Source organism: Hyperoodon ampullatus, assembly GCF_949752795.1.
Source record: "Hyperoodon ampullatus genome assembly, chromosome: 13".
Classification (NCBI taxonomy): Eukaryota; Metazoa; Chordata; class Mammalia; order Artiodactyla; family Ziphiidae; genus Hyperoodon; species Hyperoodon ampullatus.
In genome coordinates, this window is record NC_136926.1 from 42,615,788 (window position 1) to 42,638,325 (window position 22,538).

Here is a 22,538-nt window from a genome sequence, read left to right on the forward strand (position 1 = left end):
AGTCCCTATGTATTTTTTTTTTACTGATGAGGAACAATATCAAGGGGCTTGGGACTGGTGCTGTAAGTCCTTGACATATATTTTCCTAATTAACTCTCTTAACAACTTATGAGGTAGGTATTGTTATCATTCCAATTTTACAGATGAGGAAAGAGGACCAGAGACCTTCAGTAATTCAGAAGCTCACCCATAGTCACAGAGTGGATGGTTGATTTTAAATTTGTAAGCTCTAGCATCTGATATCAGAGTCTATGTTTGGCACTAGAGCTACTGAACTAGAACAACCTCTTAGTAGAGAACATGCTTAAGAACCCAGAAAGGCTCAAGGTTAAGTCAAGCTGTGGTTGAGAATAGTTAGTGGTTAATCACTAGGTGCCAAGTTTTACTTAAGTGCCCATTTCTTTACATTTTACTCTAATTGTGCACAGTATTTATTTCAGGTGTGGGATAAGTACTGCAAGGTGTACTGATTATTTGTTTTGATACCCTCTCCTATAGGAAAACCTATAGTCTGAACACAAGGCACTAACCAGAGTACCACAGATCAGCTGCTGGAAGCATTCTGTAATTGCAAGCAATGCATTTAAGAGAAAAAAATTACTTCATTACTGTCCATACAAACTCAAGCCCAAAAAAGTGACAGCAATATGACACCTACAAATCTTATAGCTATCCATGGAAATGATTAGGGGGCATCTGATTGGATCTTTGCTCTATCAAAAACATCTCCACAACCTTTTATACGGTCAATTTATGTACGATGTATAGGAACTTCTGAAACTTGGGTTACTCTGTGATGGGCTATGATATCTGCAATGGGGCCATTATCGTCCATCATGTCAACGCGTGCTCTTTAACAAGGAGATTACTGACAAGATGGGGCATAATGACAATGGGGGAAATGTTAAAATGTTACTGTCTATCATGTCAGCTCACTGTCCACCACCTGGCTAATGTCAGCTTGTTACAGCAACCTCATAGGCCAGCAAGCTGAGGCCACATATCTCAATGAAATAACCCCATCATTTAATTTTATTCTTATTTTCAAAATATACCCAAAGGCTGCAAGCACCCTAACGTGTCAAGCTTCAGGCAGCAGTGAATTTCCGTGGCAGTTATAAGCCTCTGAAACAGGGTCTTATAATGGAAAAACTGACAGACCCTTAACTCTAGCTGCACTAAGAGGAGTCGCTATGATAAAAGCTAGCTTAATAAACCGCAATTTGCCCCAATTACGTGGGGCTGCTTCAATCTCCGATAAGCCTGATGTTCAACCTGAGCTAATAATTTGTGCCCTTCAGATTGTATGCATTGGCAGTTTCTAAATGGGTTCCTTCCACCCTGAATGGAGGCTGTGTGATGAATCCAGATTCCTGGTTTTGACAGCCAGGTCTCTGCCTGGGAGATTAAATCAGTGAGTATGCAGTAAGACTTGTCAGTGAAAGAGGAAAGAATTAGTGGTAGATCTTGGGTGAAAAGTGAGTGTTTTACTTGCCTTACCAGTGGAGAGTCATGGTCAGCAGGCTTAAAGGCAGTCAGATGGTGGCTGGTAGAGGTGAATGACAGAGCATGCAATCAACAACTATACATTCATAAAGCCAGGGAGTCAGGCATGGTGCCAAGCCCTAAGGGAATAACATAATTATTTCCCTTAAGGAGCTGATAGTTTAGTGAGAGATAAAAATATCAAGAAATAAATACACTTGTTTTTTTAATAGTTTTTTTTTAGATGTTGGGGGGTAGGAGTTTATTAATTAATTGATTAATTTTTGCTGTGTTGTGTCTGTTTCTGTGCGAGGCCTTTCTCTAGTTGTGGCAAGCGGGGGCCACTCTTCTTCATCGCGGTACGCGGGCCTCTCACTATGGCGGTCTCCCTTGTTGCGGAGCACAGGCTCCAGACACGCAGGCTCAGTAGTTGTGGCTCACGGGCCTAGTTGCTCCGCGGCATATGGGATCCTCCCAGACCAGGGATCGAACCCGTGTTCCCTGCATTAGCAGGCAGATTCTCAACCACTGCGCCACCAGGGAAGCCCTACAGTTGTTTTTTTTTGTTTTTTTCCTTTGCTCCCCACTGGGGCAAGATAGAATGGGAGTGTGGAGTACCTTGATTTCCGTGTATCATTTACTACTGTATCGTGCATCTATTCATCCACCTACCCACTCACCCACACATCTTCCCACCCACACACCTATTCATTCATTCACTTGACATTTACTGAAGGTCTCTTATGTGTCGGGCCCTGTTTTCCTCCAGACCTCAATACTTCCTCCTTCAAACCAGCATCTCTTCTCCCAGCTTTCCTATTCCTGCTTGAAGGATCAGTATTCTTCCATTCACACCTTCATCTCCACCACCTCCACATGCGGAGTCTCTCTTCTCCGTCCTTGTTGCTTCTACTTCCTCCTACCCACTCCCATAGTTACCACCTCAGTCCAGGCTCTTAGGTGATGAGCAGAATGCCTACTCAATCTTTGGCTTGGAACTGAATCAGCTAAGCTCCACATTGACCTTAGTGACCTGTCTCCCTGCCTCTTTATCATGTCATCCTACTTCATTTTTCTACATATCCCCTTTTGATAGTTTAATAATTAGTTCCAGGTGTTTAGGAACCTTATCTTGTCCACTGCTGACAAATGAACCCCATGCCTAGATGGATCATACCCTTTTTTATTCATGCCAGTAAATATTTATTGAATGAACGTTTCCTCAAAATTCAGCCTAGCCTCATCTCCTCCATGAAACTTTTCATGACCTCCCCTTCCCAGCTCTGAATCGTGTATATACCTTTCCCCTGTGTTCCAATAACACTTAGACCAGAACTCTAACAAAATGCTTACAAAAGGGCATTCTAATTATATTTACTTGTCCGTCTGCCACCCCTGTCCTAAGAACCTGAGGGTGGGCATGTCCTGTCCCATGTGACTTTGCATCCCCATTCCAAGTGCCTCTCACAGACTGAAGTACATGTTTGTTGAGTCATTTGTTAAGTAAGTGAATATTTAAATAAATGAGTTACAGAAATAACCATGAGCTGCAATCATATGTACAAGCTTTGGCTACTAGGATAGCCAAAGAGTAAAAAATCATCATCACCTAAATGAGTTTTTGATCAATTTGGCTGTCTATGAAATTGCGTTGAATATAGACAATATTTTCAATAGAAGAAACACAGATGTTTGGATTGACATCTGTTTTGACTCAGGACAAGAATAGGCTTGAGACCCTGAGTGTAATCAATGCTCTGGATCACTGTAAACTGAGGGCCTTTAAACCAGGGTTGTGTACGAGCCATTCACAGACCCTCAGGCTCCAGAGTGCCCCCGGAATTCACCTGCACAAGGAAGTAAGGAGTAAGGAGGGACTTGCTGAGAGCTGCATGGTACCCTGAGAATGGTGTAGTTGACTAAAATGACACAGACTTGAGTAAATGTCCACAGTTTACTAGAGCTAGGGTTTCTGACTTTTGTCTTCTTCTACTTGGTTCCTGCAATTGACTGTTGATTTGGCTGGACCAGCTCAGTAACCAGAGGCATGATCTTCCAAGACAGAATCTCAAGGACCAGCATATGATTGTACTTGTGTGAAAGCTGCTCTTCCTTCCTTCCTTCCTTTTTCTAACTTTCCCTTCCTCCCTTCCAACCTCTCTTTCTTGTGATCCTCCATTTGTTGAGTGTCTGATATGTTTTGGACTCAGAATTTGGTCTTGTAGAGAAAACAGTATGAGTATTTGCCCCCAAGAAACATGTGATATGGTTGGAGAACTAATTAAGTACACATAATAATAACTCAAAGGAATGTGAGATGTGTGTCATCAGAGTAGTTCTGAAGAGCTATCGTTCAGTTTACAGAAGAAAAAGGCATATGGTGGGCATTGGGAATATAATGATAAATAAGATACAATCCCTTACCACCATTTTAGTTTCTTGCATATTGAGAAAGACTAGCATACAAGTATATCATTATAAAATTAGCAGTATTAAAAACAGTGCTCTAGAAGGACAGATGAATAGCATCTTACTCAGCTGGGGATTCAGAGATGTCTTCCTAAAGGGATGACTCCTGAGCAAATCCATGGTTGATTTAACTTAGTTATCAAGTAGCACTTAATATGTACCAAACATTGTTCTAGACACTGCTCATATATTAGCTCATTTAATCCTCACAACAATCCTATAAAGTAGGCGCTATTCTCACTTCCATTTTGTCAATAAGAAAACTGAGACACAGAGAAGTTAAGTAACTTGTTCAAGGTTACATAGCTTATATGTGTTAGAGCTTGGATTCAAGTGTAGGTAGTTCAGTTCTTGAGTCTAGTGACTATGCTACGCACATTCCAGCATTCAAAAATACATGAATAAAATTCAAAGGCAAACAATAATCTGGCAAAATATTTTCATCACACGACAGTGCTAATGCTATAAAAATTTTTTCAGATTACTTTTCAAAAGTTAAACACTCCAGTAGAAAAATGGGAAAGGAACACTAAAATTCCCCAAAGGAGTGATAAATGATTACTGAATATGTGGAAATATTTAAACTCACTAAAAAGAAACACAAAATAAAACAAGATCCCTGTATTACCTACTAAATCGGAAAGTTTCATTTAATTATTGCTATAGCCTTTCTGAGAAAAATTTGGCAATTTGCATTAAAAGCCTTAAAGTGTTGCTTGCATATTTTTGATTCAATAAATACACCTTCAAAAATTTATATAAAGGAAACTTAAGTGTATGTTTGAACAATTTCATCAGTAAGGATAATATTTATCATAGTATCATTTATAACTATGTAAAATTGGAAATAATGTAAATATCCAACAATAGGGGATCGATTAAATAAGTCATAGTGCTTCCACACAATCGACTTCTATGTAGCCATCAAAATGTAATACTGAAGCATAATATTAAGTGATATAGGAAGTTATTCATGATTTACAATTAAGTAAAAACAATCAAGTTATAATATATACAGCATATTTCAACTTTTATAGAAACTATATTTAAGTGTAGAGAAAAATGTCAGTATTGTTCATCCAATGGGAGTTTTTTATTTTATTCATTTTGCTTATCTGAATTTCCTAATTAAAATATATTGCTGGGACTTCCCTGGTGGCACAGTGGATAATACTCCACACTCCCAACGCAGTGGGCCCAGGTTCGATCCCTGGTCAGGGAACTAGATCCCACGTGCATGCTGCAGCTAGGAGTTTGCATGCCACAACTAAGGAGCCCACCTGCCACAAGTAAGACCCAGTACAACAAAATAAATAAATAAATATTGAAAGAAACCAAATTAAATATATTGCTTTTAATATAAGGGGGAAATGAGCGAACAATTCCATTTTTGAGGTGAGTTATTTTTTTTTTTATGGAGATTTTTTCTTTATTGAGAAACTTAAGACTTGGGTACATCAAATAAAACCAGTTTCTGGGGGGGAAAAATCAAAACTCACAATAGAAAAAAAAAGTTAACACTGTTTGGGCCATATCAGAACCCAGAGAATATATTCTTTTAATTGAAAAATTCTAGGTGCTTCAAAATTGACCTTTTGATACAAAATGACCTATTAAATTTGCAATTTGTGGTTCTTGGTGTTGAGGTCCATAGGACAAGCTAGGACGTCTTCAAACCTTGAGCTGAATTCCATGAGGGTTTATTTGGCTTTTGAATCGGTTTGTCCTTGTCTAAGAGGTAGCAGCAGCAACAGCACCCACCTTCTGGGCAGCTTATTTCTTGGCATGATGAGCCTGCAGGACCGCCACAGCTTCATCCACCTTGGAGCGGAGAGACTCGGGGGACCCCAGCATGTGCAGCAGCTCCGAGTTGTCAGTCTCCAGCAGCATCCCCGTAATCTTCCCAGCCAGGTTTGAGTGCATCGTCTGGATGAACGGGAACAAACGTTCACCCAGCATCTGTTTCTGTTCCTGCGGGGGTGCTGCGGCCAGCATGGAGGCGGTCAGCGGCTCCTGCCCCTGCACGTGGACCGCAGGCTGGGGTGCTTGCAGGGGCTGGATGGCGGGGTGAGGGCTGCGGACACTGGAGGCGTACTTGTAAGGTGCAACAGCCCGAGGAGCAGCGGCAGCAACAGCGGCACGAGGCGCTAGGCTCTGCACAGCTGTGGGAACACCTCCAGACTGGCAGCTGTCAGTCAGCCCTTGCTGGGCGGCACCAGCCCCACCGAAGTCCATAGCCAAGCGGTCCGGGCACTCAGACCCGACTCTCTGAGCGGTAGTAGGGAGGCCACGAGAGGCCGGAGCTTTACCAGTTGGAGCCAGATGGCGAAGAGCTGGACGAGGCCCAGACTGGCGTATAGCACTTGGCATTCCTTGGAAGCCTTGAGGTCTCCCACCTTGCTGCCAGCGTGGATTAGGCCTCATCTGTGCTAACTGGCTAGGTGTGTAATATGGAGGTCTTCCCTGAGCCTGTGGAACTGCTGGCACAAAGTAGCCCCCAGCTGCAGGCTGGAACTGATTTAAGATGGCATTGGCGGGGAGCGCTCTCATCCCGGCCACCCGCTGCATATACTGGTTGGTCAGGTGAGCCTTTCTCTCTTCTTTTCTCTGGGCCAGGGCAACATACAGTGGCTTGGAGCCCACGATGCGTCCGTTCATCTCCGTGACTGCTTTGGTTGCCTCTTCAGGGGATGAGAAGCAGACAAAGCCAAACCCTTTGCTTCTCCCATCCTCCAGCATCACCTTAGCACTGGTGATTGATCCAAAAGGAGAAAACTCTTTCCTTAACTTCTCATCATCAATGGTGTCATCCAAGTTCTTAATGTAGAGGTTCACCCCCTGATATCGACTAATTCTCTCCTGTTTCAGCTGTTCAAATTTTCGCTTTAACTCGGCCTGCCGCTCCACTTTCTTCTGTGCACGGCCGACAAAAATGACTTTCCCACTGATTTCTTTTCCATTCATCTCCTCCATGGCCTTATTGGCATCCTCGTGTTTTTCGTAACTCACAAAGCCAAAGCCTTTGGATTTCCCACTGGGATCTCTCATCACCTTGACACTTAGAGTCTTACCAAACTGGCTGAATAGCTCTTTCAGACTCTCATCATCCACCTCTTCCCTGAAGTTTTTGATATAAACATTGGTAAATTCCTTAGCTTTGGCTCCAAGCTCAGCTTCCCGCTCTTTTCGAGACTTGAATCTGCCCACAAACACTTTGCGGTCATTGAGGAGCATGCCATTCATCTTCTCGATGGCCTTGTTGGCAGCCTCCTGGGTCTCGAAGTGGACAAAGGCATAACCCTTAGAGCCGTTCTCATCACACACCACCTTGCAGGACAGAATGTTTCCAAAAGCAGAAAAAGTATCATAAAGTGCCTTGTTATCTATAGATTTGTCCAGGTTCTTGATGAAGACATTTCCCACGCCAGATTTTCTCAAAGAGGGATCCCTCTGAGACCACATGATTCGGATTGGCTTTCCCTTAATCACATCAAAGTTCATGGTATCCAAGGCCCGCTCAGCGTCAGCCGGCTGCTGGAAGTTGACGTAGGCATAACCCCGGGAGCGGCGGGTGATCATGTCGCGGCAGACCCGGATGGACAGCACAGGCCCCGCAGGACTGAACTTTTCGTACAGCATGGCCTCGGTGACGTCCGAGTGCAGGTCACCCACGTACAGGGAGGCCATGGGGTAGCTGCTGGCCGCAGCGTTCATCTCCCCAGCCCCCAGTACCCCGAGCCCCGCCAGGAGGACTTCTTAGGGGGAGCCACACAGGACAAAAGGGGCTCCGCTCCGAGCCGCGGCCCACAGGTGGCAGTGAAGCTCAGAGAAGCTGGAGTCGGCTCCGAGGGCCGGAGAGGAGTGCGGGGACGGCTTGGACGAGACTGCCCAACCACAGACAAAAGGCTCTCAAAAACAATATGGCCCTCCCTGGGAGTTTGTTAATTTTCAGCTGTCCTGGTCTGGAAGCTCACAATTTCAAAAAATGAAAACAATGAAAACGGGGACTGTCCTCCAAATTACAAAAATTCTTCCCGAGGCAACCCAGTGGTGCCCACAGCGGCCTCCGGAAAGTGCGTTTCTCTATAAATATAGGCCTCGGGCCCCCGGCGGTTTAAGATTACAGCAACCCGGGGAAGAGGGAAACCAAATATTTGTCGGTGCCGACTCGGCAAGCCCCGCGTGGCCGGAGTGCGCAACCGCCTCCCACGCCGGGCCGTCGAAGGGCAGCGCGGACACGTGGAGCGCGGAGGCCGGCGCGCGGGGGACGAGGGCGGCGGGCGCGGGGCTGCCACGCGGCGCGGCCGAGCGGCGGGCTGAGGCGCGTGGACGCGGGCGCGTGGACGCGGGCGCGCGGACGCGGGCGCGCGAGCGGCTCACCACCGGACCGACGGACGGGGACCGACGGACGGGGACCGACGAACGCCCAAGTGCGGCGGCGGCGGCGGCGGCGTCGGGCAGGCCGGAAGCGTGCAAAAGTGACTTCCCCGCGGGTTCTCCGAGGAGGATTCGCTCTTTTTTTTTTTTTCTTTCTTTTTTCAAGATTTTAAAGCGTTTTCGGGTTTTTTTTTTTTTTTTAATCTTTTTCTTTTTTTCCCTTCAGGCTGCTAGGCCCGAAAGCGGCGGAGGCTGCGGCGACCCGGGGCGGAGAGAGCTGAGGTGAGTTATTTATTTGATGAAAGTACGGAAGACATCTAGGCAGAGAAAATAGTCTGAACAGAATGGCTTGGTGTGTGTGCCCGTGATGTGTGAGAAAGAAATGCATTTTTTTTTCAGAAAAAGTGAGAGAGATAGCAGTGGCCTTGTGTGCCATGCTAAGAAGCATGGCTCAGTTCTGAAGATAATGAGCCATTGATAGGTGTTGAGCAAAAAAGTGGAGGGCAATGGCGAAGGCTCTATTCCAGAACAAGCACTCTGCAGGCAGAGTGCTGAGGGAAAGCTTGGTAGGGAGCCCAGGGGTAAGGCTTTGGCATGGTGATGGAAGAGATGGCGAAACCTGATGAGGGTCAACAATAATAACATGGCAGAAACAAGGCACTTGGAGAAACAAAACGATTAGGAGGTAATTTAGGTAGTTTAGGAGGTGAACTCATCAAGTGAACGACTGGGGTGACAGCCTCAACCTATGCTTAGATTTCTGCCAAAGGTGGGTGGTGGTACCTTCACTGAGAGTTATAACACAGAAGGAAGAATAGGATTGCTTGGGAGAGATGATGTGTTCTGGTCTAGAGACACTGAACTTGAGGTTCCTCTCACACTAAATATGATGAATTGAACAGTTCAGAACAAGAAGAGGTATTGCCAACATGGGTGATCATATAAGGTTTCATTTGGGAGATGAAGAAAGGGAGATAAGAAAGAAAATATGGAATGAGCAGAATTGCTACAGGTCTAGATGTTAAAGGCAAAAACAGAGGCACGGGATCTGAAGAGAGTCCAGATTGGCTGAATATAACTTATGAGGGAGAGGAGTTGAAGATAAATCTGGAAATTTTACAGCCAAACTAAAAAAAGTCTTTTAATGCTGGGCTTTTATGGTTTTTAAAAAAACATTTGTGTGTGTGTGTTGTTTTGTTTAATGCTGCAGGAAATAAAGCTCTTTTGAGGCTTTTTGGACCACAGAGTTACACAATAGAAGTACTGCTGACTACACTGGCAGTAGTGTTCAACAAAATAAAAGTATTTATAGCCATCATTTTAAAAACACCTACTGTTTTTTTGTTTTTTGTTTTTCTGGGTACGCGGGCCTCTCACTGACGTGGCCTCTCCCATTGTGGAGCACAGGCTCCAGACGCACAGGCTCAGCGGCCATGGCTCACGGGCCCAGCCACTCCGCGGCATGTGGGATCTTCCCGGACCGGGGCACGAACCCGTGTCCCCTGCATTAGCAGGCGGACTCTTAACCACTGTGCCACCAGGGAAGCCCAAAACACCTACTGTTTTAACACATTAAACACCATGAATCAGGCATTAGCTTCATTTATGATTAACAGCAATTCTGTGAGGAAGGCATTATGACCCTCATTTTACAGATGTGGAAACTGAAGGACAGAGAGGTTAATAAATTTGCCCAGAGTCACACAGCTAGCACGTGGCAGAGGCTGGTTTCAAACTCAGGTCAGTTAGACTTCAGAGTTCACAGAAGTGACTGGTGGCAACTAGGAAATGTAAGATGTAAAGATGTAAAGTTTTTTTTTTTTTTTGGCGGTACGCGGGCTTCTCACTGCTGTGGCCTCTCCCGTTGCGGAGCACAGGCTCCAGATGCGCAGGCTCAGCGGCCATGGCTCACAGGCCCAGCCGCTCCGCGGCATGTGGGATCTTCCCAGACCGGGGCACGAACCCGCGTCCCCTGCATCGGCAGGCGGACTCGCAACCACTGCGCCACCAGGGAAGCCCCAAAGATGTAAAGATTAAAGGAAGAACCCAGGAACTGGGAACAGCTAGTCCAAATATCAGGTGGATCGAGCTGCTTGTGGTCAAAGACTAGAAAGGAGACCAGAGTGGTGGCAGTAGCAAGGGCAAGGAAATAAGGTTATAGCGGAAGGCGGGGCTGGATCCTGTAGGACCCACAACTGGATAATGGCTTTGGGTATGACAACAGGAATCCACTAGCAGGTCTTGAATAGGTGACATGTCTGTGCGATATGATCTGACTCATGATTTTGAAAGATCACTATTAGGAATTTTTTAGACAAATAAGGGTAGGGTACAAGGAGGGAATTCTATGAAAAGGTATAGCACATGGAAAGGAACAGCACTGAAAAGAATTTTTTTTTAATTTATTTTATTTTTGGCTGCGTTGGGTCTTCGTTGCTGCACGTGGGATTTCTCCAGTTGTGGCGAGCTGGGGCTGCTCTTCGTTGCAGTGCCTCTCATTGCAGTGGCTTCTCCTGTTGCAGAGCACTGGCTCCAGGCACATGCGCTTCAGCAGTTGTGGCTCGTGGGCTCTAGCGCGCAGGCTCAGTAGTTGTGGCACACGGGCCCAGCCGCTCCGCGGCATGTGGGATCTTCCAGGACCAGGGCTCGAACCCGTGTCCCCTGCATTGGCAGGCAGACTCTCAACTACTGTGCCACCAGGGAAGCCCTGAATAGAATTTTGTGCAGTTAGAATAAAAGGTTCATGTAGAAGGAGATAATGATGAGGCTGGTAATCAGGGTCTTGCAAGGTCTTGGCTAAGAATTTTGAACTTTACTCAGTGGTGGGAACTGAAGAATTTTCAGCAGAGCAATGACATGATGAAATTTGCACTCTAGAGCCCACCCCCCTCCAACAGCTATGTAGAGAATAGAGGAGCCAACTGGGGGCTGAGAGACCAGTAGGCCAGACAGGAAGTGATGGGAGACTGAGAAGGCAGGGGCAACAAAGAGGTCCAGAGGGAGAGTATTTGAGAGAGATTAGGATGGGGAGATCTTCAAGATCTCTGCAGTGGATATAAGGAGGAATTAAGGGTGAACCCTGGCTTTCTGGTACAACTGACTAAGTTGATGATAGTGATTGAGAAAATATGAAGCAGATTTTCAACAAAAGATGGTGAGTCCAGTTTGGACACAGTGACTGATTTATTTAGTGGTATCCAGGTGGAGATGTTCTGGAGATAGGTGGAAATAAGGGTCAAGAGTTCAGCAGAGGGCTTCCCTGGTGGCGCAGTGGTTGAGAGTCCGCCTGCCGATGTAGGGGACATGGGTTCGTGCCCCGGTCCGGGAGGATCCCACATGCCACGGAGCGGCTGGGCCCGTGAGCCATGGCCGCTGAGCCTGCGCATCCGGAGCCTGTGCTCCGCGGCGGGAGAGGCCACAACAGTGAGAGGCCCGCATACCACAAAAAAAAAGAAAAAAAAAAGAGTTCAGCAGAGTTGTAGATCAGAGATGAAGATGTGGGCATTATTGATATACAGGTGGTAACCTGTGGCCATGGGTGTGGAGGTCATCCAGGGGCAGTGTGAGAAGATCCAGGTTACTGAAGGGCACATCCTTGGGGACATACTGACATTTTGGGGTCAAACAGAGAAAGAATAAACTGTGAAGTAGATTGAGGGCTGTCAGAGAGGTAGTAGTAAAGTGAAAAGATAATGGTCAAGTAAAACAAAAATATGAATTAGCTGGAGCAATTTAGTAGTAAGCAGTAAGCTTAACAGAAGTTTCACTGAGTTGCAGATAGAGTTCATAGACTGAACTTTCTGAATGCTTTACTGGGAAGAGAAGTAGAAATATGGAATGGAGGCTGGAAGGAATACAGAATCCAGGAAAGATGTTTTTCAAAGAAACCGAAATGTTTAAGTGTGATTTTACGATTTTAAGTTAGAGCTAACATAGAGGAAAGGACTGAATATATTGGAGGGAGGTGATTGAAGAGTACAAGTCCTCTAGAAGGAGGGGAGGCTGGGTGGCCAGCCACAGGCAGAGAGACAGGGCATGGTGCTTCTCCAATCTTCTCTCTCCCTTGAGCAACTTCTTTTATGCACTAATCTTTGGTCAGCTGGCACCAATTCTTCATTTTGATAGTTTAGTTTCATTGACTAATACTGACTAATTTCCTTTTTTTTCCTCTGTCTCTCATTATCTCTCTCTCTCTCTCTCTCTTCTCACTATGCAACTCCTCCCAGCTCCGTCAGCGGTAATCCACTGGAGTCGCCTTGAACATGGCATTTCTCCTTCCAGTAGCTGTGGGTGGGGCAGTTTCTGTAGAAAAGGCTGAGTGCTGAGTTGGTTTTCAGGCATGTGGCTAGGATATATTTCTTATGTCTAATTCTCACTTATTGTGAGGTAAGTACTCTTATCTCTACTTTTCAGGTGAGGAAACTGAGGCTCAGAAAAGCTTACTAATTAACCCAATGTCATGCAGTCAGTAGGGTAGTTGAGCTGGGCTCAACATTTTGGCCTGTATGACTCCAAAGCCCACTTTTCCCTTTACCATGTTGTAAAAGTCACATTCCAGTGGATTTGAGGATTAAGAGGCTGGAGGCAAGGAGGCTTGTAGAGAGGGTTTTGCGGAAACCAGACCTGTGGGGATAAATGGGTGGTGGCAGTGGGAATAGAGAGACATGGGTGGAAGTGTGTGGAGAAGCATGCTTTAGGTAGAATGCACAGACTATGTCTTGAAGAGTTGTAGGGCAAACTGTTTGCTGACTGTGTCCAAAAATGACACTATGTGTGTCCCAGATCTTGGTTTCTAAGTAATAGTCCAGCCTTGGCTGTTTCCAAATCTGGGGCAGAGAAAGTACAAGGTGAACCTGGGATGCCTTATTGTGCCAGAAAGTAACCACGTGCTCAAAGATTAATGAGATCATGTCAGAAGGACACAGGAAGCCACAGAACTGGCTTGGAAGGATCTTCACTGGCCAAATTGGAGAAAATTTGAGCAAAAAAAGAATAATGAATAAATAAAACAAAAAGAGTCCCTGAATTCATGATGATATGGGGAAAGGGGGGAGCAAAACAAAGCGGGCAGCTATTCTTTACAATAAATGTAGACGAATGATAGAATTAGCAAATCACTATTTTGCAAACCCTACTATAATAAATGATTTTAGGCAAGCATCATTAATGGATGCTAAAACTATCAGGTGGATGGTTGTTGTGTAATAGAATATTCACAGACTTAAAGTATCACCACAGAGTGCCTATTAATTACAAAAGTGAAAATGTATTTTTATAACGGACAGATCTTGTGGACACCAACTATCAAATTTAGCAAAGACAAAATGGTCAGTATATGCCTCCTTATGTGATGCAATAGGAAGCATATAATTTTGCTTATGTAATACTCTTACCATATGCTTAACCTAGGTCTAAACATGAGTGAAGAAATCCAGGATATGGGTTACTCCATGACAAAATTGTCCTGAACTCTAAAAGTTTCTGTGTCTTAAGGACAAAAAATAAAATAAAAAAGGTAGGGTGATTATTCTAGCTTAAAGGAAACTAAAGAGACAACCAAATATGAAGAGTGAAACTTAACTGGATCCCAGATTTCTGAAGACTAATAAAAGTTCATTTTGAGATAACTGGGGACATTTGGTCTGGCATGTAAGGAGCTTGGAAGTTACCACTCAATCCTAACAAGTGAAAAGCCAAACAAACAAAAATTAACAATTTTCATTTATCTGTAAATGAAGGAAGGTCACAGGGCAAACAGCTGCTCCGGAGTTGGAGAGGCAAACAGATGGATACAGAGAATCAGAACTTATCAGAGCAGGAAACCTGTGAGGAGAAACCTCTGCAGGAACCAGTGCCAGGATAGGAAAACCTTAACTGTAACTGACAAACTGCTGGAGGCTCAATGTGCCCAAGTCTGAGAGTCAAAAAAGCCAGGGAGTCCCAGTCATACGGGGGTCCCCACGCCCTGTCGAGGTTTACCTCCAGGAGCTCAACCAGGCTCTCAGGATGACTCTCAGAGAAAAATCCCGTCTTGCTTCCAACAGGGAGAGAAGAAAAGTAACAACTTTGAAATGCATCAGAGCTTTCTGTTCTAAACAAAGTCTGCCCACAGGAGAAACTAATTAACCAGAGCCTAGCCAGCTGGGGTTTTATCAGAGCCTAAACTACTTGGGGGAAGGGAGATACTCATTTCCTGTCCCACCTAGGGGGAAGAGGAAGGAGTACTTCGAAGCACTTGTGTAGTTCACAGTCCAAAGATACAGGCTCACGAAGAGACTGAGACCTAGTCAAAGGACTATACAAATGCTTCCTCTTCCCCCCCCAGTTCACCACCACATTACTAAAGCCCCATTTACAGCAGTTCCTTTAACCTAGTGCATCATGTCCGCTATCAAAAAAAAAAAAAAAAAAAAAAAGGCAAAAAGCACAGTTGGAAGAGACAGAGCAAAATTTAGAGCCAAACTCAGATACAGCAGGAATGTTGGAATTATCAGACTGGGAATTTAAAATAACTATGATTAGGATGGATAAACAACAAGGTCTTACTCTATAGCACAGGAAACTATATTCAATATCCTGTGATTAGACCATAGTGGGAAAGAATATGAAAAAGAATATATCTATATCTATATCTGAGTCACTTTACTATACAACAGAAATTAACACAACATTGTAAATCAACTATACTTCAATAAACTTTAAAAAAAACCTGTGATTAATATACTAAGGGCCCTAATTAATAGACAGCAAGAACAGATGGAAAATGTAAACGGAGAGGTGGCAATTCTAAGAAACAATAAAAAAGAAACGATAGAGATAAAAAGCACTGTAACAAATAAAGAGTACCTTTGATGGGCTTATTAGTAGACTGGATACAGTTGAGGAAAGAATCTCTGAGGTAGAGGATATATCAATAGAATCCTCAAAAACTGAAAGGATAAGAGAACCAAGATTTAAAAATTTTAGGACAGAATATCCAAGAATTATTGGACAACCACAAAAGGTATAATGTATACATAATGGAAATATCAGAAGGAGAAGAAATAGAGAAAGGAGTACAAGAGATATTTGAAGCAATAATGGCTAAGAATTTCCCCAAATTAATGTCAGACACCAAATCACAGATCCGGGAAGCTCAGAGAATACCAAGCAAGATAAATGCCAAAAAACTACACCTAGGCATATACTTTTCAAAGTATAGAACATCAAAGATAAAGACAAAATTCAGAAAGAAGTCAGAGGGAAGAAATATGTTACCTACAGAGGAGCAAAGATAAGAATTAACATCTGACTTCTCAGAAACCATGCAAGCCAAGAAGAGAGTGGAGTAAAATATTTAAAGTGTTAAGAGAAAAAAAAAAAAAAAACACCAACCAAAAACTAATCTTACATTTTTTGTATGTGATAATAGTATCATAGTTAAATAGGAGAATGTCTACTTCTTAGGAGATAGATGTTGAAATAGTTAGGGATGCAGCATAATAACATCTGCAACTTTACTTTTCAAATATATAGAGGAATGATTTCAATTAGTGAATTTTAAAAAATATGTATAGTATTTTTATAAAAATTAGTGAATTAAAAAATATGTATATTATTTTTTATAAAAAGTAATAGAAAATTACCTATAATAAGAACAAAATAGAATGTCATATTATAAAAATGGCATTTTCTGACCTGAGGACCATAAGAGATCATTTCCATCTCTCTAAATCCAAAGCTCTGCCCACCCCAAGAAGGAAATGGCTATTTGATCAAGATAATGTGGACTATAAACCTAGATGGATTTAGTAGTAATTGTTTAGACCCAGCAATCCCAGTCCTATGTATAATATTTACCCCAATGAAATGAAAACATGTTTTCACATAAAAACATGCATACAAATGTTTATAGCTCTATACTCATCCAAAACTAGCTACATCCCAAAATTCCTCCAGTGGGTGAATGGATAAACTGTGTTACATTCATGCAATGGAACACTACTCAGCAATAAAAATGAATGAACTACTTATATATGCAACAAGATGGGTGAATTGCAAAAGCATTATACAAGGTAAAAGAAGCCAGACTCAAAAGGTTACACGCTATGCAATTCCATTTATTTATGACATTCTTAAAAAAACAAAACTATAGGACAGAGGACAGATCAATGGTTGCCAGTAGTCAACTACAAAGAGGTTGCATGAGTAAGACTTTTGGGGTGACGGAACTGCTCTGTATCTTGATTGTGATGGTGGTTGCATAAGTCTTTACACGTATTAAAATTTTTAGAATTGTACACTAAAAAGGTCAAGATTACTATATGTTAACTTAAAATATAAAAAAAAAATAAAACTCTAACACTTGAATTCTAAAATTTTGATAGAACGCTCAAAAACAAAAAATGTTGGGCTTCCCTGGTGGCGCAGTGGTTGAGGGTCCGCCTGCCGATGCAGGGGACACGGGTTCGTGCCCCGGTCCAGAAAGATCCCACATGCCGCGGAGCGGCTGGGCCCGTGAGCCATGGCCGCTGAGCCTGTGCATCCGGAGCCTGTGCTCCACAACGGGAGAGGCCACAGCGGTGAGAGGCCCGCGTACCGCAAAAAAAAAAAACAAAAAACAAAAAATGTTAATCGTTTATAACAGAGTATATTTAAATGACATTAAAATACAACATTATTACCATTTGTAAAAATTCATCAAGTTATACACTTATGATTTGTATACTTTTCTGAATGTGTGTTACACTTCAATGAAAAGTTTAAAAATATAAACAGTTTGCTCTAGTAGAGCACATCGAGTAGATGTGCTATTTTACAGGTGAAAATAATGTTTTGGTTGATTGAATAATATGTTAGAAATATCCCCTGCAGGTCTAGAGTTATGGCATTATTTCAAACAAATGTAATCTTCTTTTTTGTTATTTCAAACTTTCCTTCACTTCAGGGCAGAGTAAAGGGGCATAACCACCGCTTTCCTAAATTTATGGCATGATGATATGGACAATTGAGATACTCTAGTCTTCTGTTTTACCACTTAAAATATTACATGACATCTATGTGTCTGTTGATCCTGCTGATAGAACAACTACCATTTCCTTTTACCCTTTGAAAACTTACAGTATTATTATGTGCAAATTGTACTGGGAGTACTGATCTGGCCAAGTAACTGAATCTCAATAAAATGCCTGATGATCCACAGATTCTAGAGTTAATAATAATATTATATGTCTTGTATTTATGTCATTTTTTATATTTTGGGGGGAGGAATAAAGGAAGAATATTTATTGAGTGTTTATTAAATGCCAGGCATTGTATTCAGTGTTTGACATTTGTTATTTTATTCAATTCTCACAATTACCAATTTAGCTCGTTTTTTTCCCCAACGTCTCAGAGCAAATGAATGGTGTAACTAGGACTCAGCTTGATGAGCCTCAGAACCAGAATCGGCAAGAGAGTTATCACCCTAACCCCACTGGTGGTGTCAGGAGGCCTCCCAGACCAAAAGTGTTCACTGCAATGAAGACAATTACACATGAAGGTTAGTTGCCACTTATAGACTGACAATACCTTTTGGTACATGTTAGAGTCCACAGACCTCCTGAGATATGTGTGTGTCCCCAGGAATGTAGGATGTTTTGCTCCCAGGGAGTGATTACACCAGTGATTGACTGAGGTCATTAGTATCAATACCATAGTATCTCAGTCTCAGGAACACCAAGCTCCATAAAAATCCTATTGCTTCAGATAGCCTAAATTCCACAAAGTGATGGAAATTTATCCTCAAGTGACAGCCTCCTTACCACAGGACTTATGGACTCACATACTTGGATTTCTCCCATGGACAAATTCCAGCTATCCTACCTTTCGATGATTTATTTCAGATAGCTTCCAGGCTTTACCTAGGAACTCCACCATGAAAAGACAGCAGGAATTCTAGGGAGTTGTCATGGCAACCCCTAGATATCATCTTCAGAAGGCCCCATGGCTGTTGAGTCCAGATTTATCACAATTATATTTATATATGGAAGGCAAGCTCTTCATAGGCAACCAGACCCCAGTAAATGGATCTAATTTGTAATTATATGGATCACTCTAAGACTGCTGGTGGCAAGATTTTAGGGAACTGCTTATGAATGTTGGCTTTTTGGTGGCTGCTTGTCATATTTACATGGGCCTATACCTCAAAAGCCAATGCGGAGTAAAAGCTAACCAACTTTTGCATTTTGTCAAAAACTTCAGAGTTGAGTTTTATGAAGGCATTTCATGAGAAATTTGTATCAGTTGTCCTTTCCCCCCAAAAGTGAAGAGAGAAGGCTGAGGATTTCAGAGATTCTCATTTTTATTTCCTCTTGGTCTCACACTGCATCCTTGAAACAATGGCAACACAAAGCCCAGTTACACAGTATCTGCTTCCAAGCAGGGTGGTGCTGGGTCTACCCAGCGTCTTGTGCAGTGGGTGTTTGTGTCACATTGTTGTTGCAATTTTTATTGCATCTCATGATATGCACACCTGTGCTTGGTAAGCATCTCAAGAGGAAGAGACTCTGCTCAATATCCCTGTTCCCAAATGACACTACCTTATAGAATCACTTTCTGGGCTACCTCCTTTGGGATGCTGTAACCATTTAAAGTCTCTGGATTTTGGTGTTTTAACAAGGGTTTAATTACTAAGGTAAGTGTATGCACCTGCTAAGGCATTCCTAATTATTTGATAATGGTGCAATCTTTCTCAATACAGCCAGTTTTGTGGTGTAAGCTACACTAATGAAGCACACTGAGAGAACACATTCCCCCAATGTTGGGGAAGCTTATTTAAATTAAATAAATTTGCAAAGGACTGGATTTTTACCACTGGCCTCAACAATTATGTATTGGTATTTCATGCTGGAAGGAGGTAGGCACAGGGTCGGAATGAGACACACTTCCTATTACTTTTGTTCTTTGAAGTGTCTTTCAGAGAAATTAAGTCACTTTTAAAATTTTATCTATTCCAGATTGTTTCACATATTCCTCCTTGTTCCACCCATGTCTTTAAAAAGAAAAGAGGGAAGAAAAACAGAAGAAAAACTTAGCTTACCTCTTTTGTTGTTCACTTGGCAACAACTCATAGAAGCACTGTTTTGACAATGCTGAAAATTTTCTTTTCCACCTGATTTTTGCCATTGCCACATGCGGTCTGCAGTGGTTTAGTAATAAGATCTTGGCTATAACATCTGCAAATTAGCACCTTGCATTGCAACCTCTCTGGAAACTTGCTGATGGTTTGCAATTGTAGTAAGTCAGAGTTGACACTATATGCAAATGTTTCAAACTTTGTTGTTTTGGACTAAAAAAATATTCCAATGTGCAGATTATTTCCAAGTCGCTGTTAGGAGCTGTGCTAGTGAAACACAGCATCTCAGTTCTCAAGCACACACATTCATTTTAGTACACGAAGTTACTTTGGGAAGAAATATGCACTGTTCTAAACTGATTCTATCTATTCTTCTCTGTTCCTTATCATTTGCCTTTTCTTCTGAAATATTTTGGTGAATTGAGCCAGTTCACCAGTTTTCAAAAGGCCATCATTCATACAATTTTCCATGTAGACATAAAAGAACTTCCTTAATCATCTAACTTTCTTGGACTTTTATGCAAACCAAATTGATTTTTTTAAAATTTTCTGATACAACAAGAGCATTCCTTTAAATACACCAGCAACCTGCCTTTGAGATTTTAAACTACTTACAAATGACAGCCAAGACAAATGAGCCAAGGGTAAGAATACACACAAATGAAAAACTGTTGCAAATGAGGGTCAAAGGATTAATAGAGGGTTCAGGACCCAGCTTTAGAGGCTGCTTAAGGACAGCTTTCAATTGTGCCAAGGTTCAGATGCTTCACATGCCACCAGAGTTTCATGGAGCTTATAGCCACACAGGTCTAGATTATGCTGCCCTTGTTTTATCACACCATCAAACAGGGCTGGAGAATGCAGCAACTTGGGATGGATAAGAGCAAAGCAGAGGCATGTGAGAGGGGCATGGGTAGTAGCAGAGAGCATAACTTGCAGTGCCAGGCAAATCAAAAGGCGGAGGGAGCCTCCCAGATGATTCCTCAGTGTCCTAGAGATTTCTGTTATTAATGTGGCTTGGGGCATGTACTGCTGATAATTACTGCTAGCTGGAATAATTAATAAGAATAATTGCTCGGCATGGAAAGGGAAAGGGAAGCTCTGGGAGGAGGAAAAAGCAGGCTAGCGGAGCAAGAGACTCCCCAAGCGCATTTGTATAGACAGGAAGTTCAGCAGCAAGCATCCTGAGAATCAAAGAGTTGTCTGGATGCCAAGGACAAAAGTTAAGAGATACCAAGTGAGGCCGAATTCAATAGTCTTACCTTGGAATGCAATGGAAAAGAAGCTCGTCATGGCTTCAGTGAGGGGTGACTCCCTTCGGAAATAATAGGTGGAGGCTGTGAAAGAAAAATACAGTGTGAAGGGAATTAAGAAGTGTCCTAAAATGAGCAGACAAGTCTGTATATCTGGTTTAAACTCAATAGTGACAGCAGGAGAGAAGCAAAAAAGGAAGAAAAGTGAGGAATGCTGCCCCAATGAGAGTTTGGGAGAGTTTATCCCAGCTTGAAGGAAGAAAAGCATCCATTAGAAATCAAGCATTGGTGTTGACAGTCTGTAACATAACCACAATTTGATGTAATAGGGTAAATTTTCTCAACCCTACGTAGAGTTGCCAACACAGTTCTTGATACTATAGCTTTCTACATATTACACTTAAATATTCCCCCAAAGGCAAGACAAGCATATGCTTGGCAAAACTTAAAGAGGTGAGGAAACTGGATGTGAAAACTTAAGTGTAAGCAGCATATGGAATCTGGCAGCTAGAGTTCTGATAATGGCATACAGAGCAAGGGGGCCAAGCCCAAGGGCTAGGTGTTCACCGTGACCCTCTGCAGGAGACAGGGCACCATGTGCAGTGTTGTGTTATAAGATTAGAAAAGCCCATGAAGGCCAGGGGTGACTATTTATGATTGCTTTTCCCTATGGGAATCCTACAGGAAGAGCAATTAAAGCCAAAAAAGATTGATTTATCAAATTATCCCTTACTCAAGATTTGATGTTAGGCATTGCATTTCATTGGATCATGATAACCCTTTCTCCATGTTTGTAACATAAATGGATTACAATTGTAAGGCAAGAGAAGAACTGCTACTAAAACAGCCAATGGCCAGTGTGTGGTGGTGGGGCTATTTCAGGGTCATACCACTGCTCAATGTAGGGATGATACTCCCTTCGCCAAGCTCCTAGCAGCTTGGGGTTGCAGCCCTGCTGGGGAAGGGGCTTGCGTGCCTGAAGACAGGTGTTGTCATCTTGGGTTAAGCGGCTCTGTGTCTTTACAGTAGTTAGGGAATTCCAAAGGGAAGACTCTTAAATGACCAATACCTTTTGAAAGGATAGGACAAGAGGAGGATGAGAGAACCAGGTGTAAACCAGGCTCCTGGTTTTAGACCAGAAGACAAGGCCAAGTAGTGCCACCATGAGAGGGATGGCTGAAATGTCCTAGGGGGATGTCTCAGTCCATTTACTATGTTCTGAGGAAGCTTTGCCCACCCTAACTGAACATGGCATTTCTTGGCAAATAAGAATATGAACCAGACCTTAAAGATGCCCCCAGTTATCCACTCAATGGCATTGAGGATTATGGCGGTCAGTTACCAGGTGGGGTTGTTGGTATTTAGCAATGGCTATGACAGGGTTAACAGAATCCAGAGTAAACCTGAGCATGCCTTGGAACCCGAGGAAATACTGCAGGTTAGAAATGCATTCAATGCTCACTTTTCTCACAGCTTGGAAAAATTACAGTTGAGGAAGTGTAATTACTGGCACAAACAGTTGAATTGGAGTATGTGGACCTGTGTGGGCTGGGAAGTGGGGCGATGGTGGGACAGGAAGTAGGGTGGAGCCCAAGTTTAAATAAGTCATGATTCAGTCCTTAAGGAAAAGGGAAGAATACCTCAGCACCCTTGCCATCCTGTCACATTATAGAATATCTAGGCCCTCCAGCTCAATATCCCAGTTTATGCTGAAGAACTGAGAGAAAACTCTGTTAGTAAGGTGCAACAGAAAATTCAAGGGCTCTAAAGTCACCCACATGTGGAACTAAGTCTTGACTCTGCAGCTCACCTCAGAGTGATCTTAGACAAGGTATTTAACCTCTGTACAGTGTGGAGGA

The 22,538-nt window shown here is 42.9% G+C and overlaps 1 protein-coding gene across 2 annotated transcripts; it reads right to left on the minus strand.

The window, feature by feature from the left end:
* Positions 1 to 5,727: 5,727 nt before the first annotated feature.
* On the minus strand, positions 5,728 to 7,668 carry LOC307062162 (polyadenylate-binding protein 4-like; the record flags this gene model as incomplete). 2 transcript variants are annotated; one of them, XM_079717701.1, is made up of 2 exons in its annotated part: positions 5,728 to 6,128; positions 6,264 to 7,668. In XM_079717701.1, 2 exons carry the CDS (start codon positions 7,666 to 7,668, stop codon positions 5,728 to 5,730), a joined length of 1,806 nt encoding a protein of 601 aa, XP_079573827.1. The 2 variants fall into 2 exon arrangements, with proteins under 2 accessions (XP_079573827.1, XP_079573826.1); XM_079717700.1 differs by having other exon boundaries at positions 5,728 to 7,668.
* Positions 7,669 to 22,538: the final 14,870 nt, after the last annotated feature.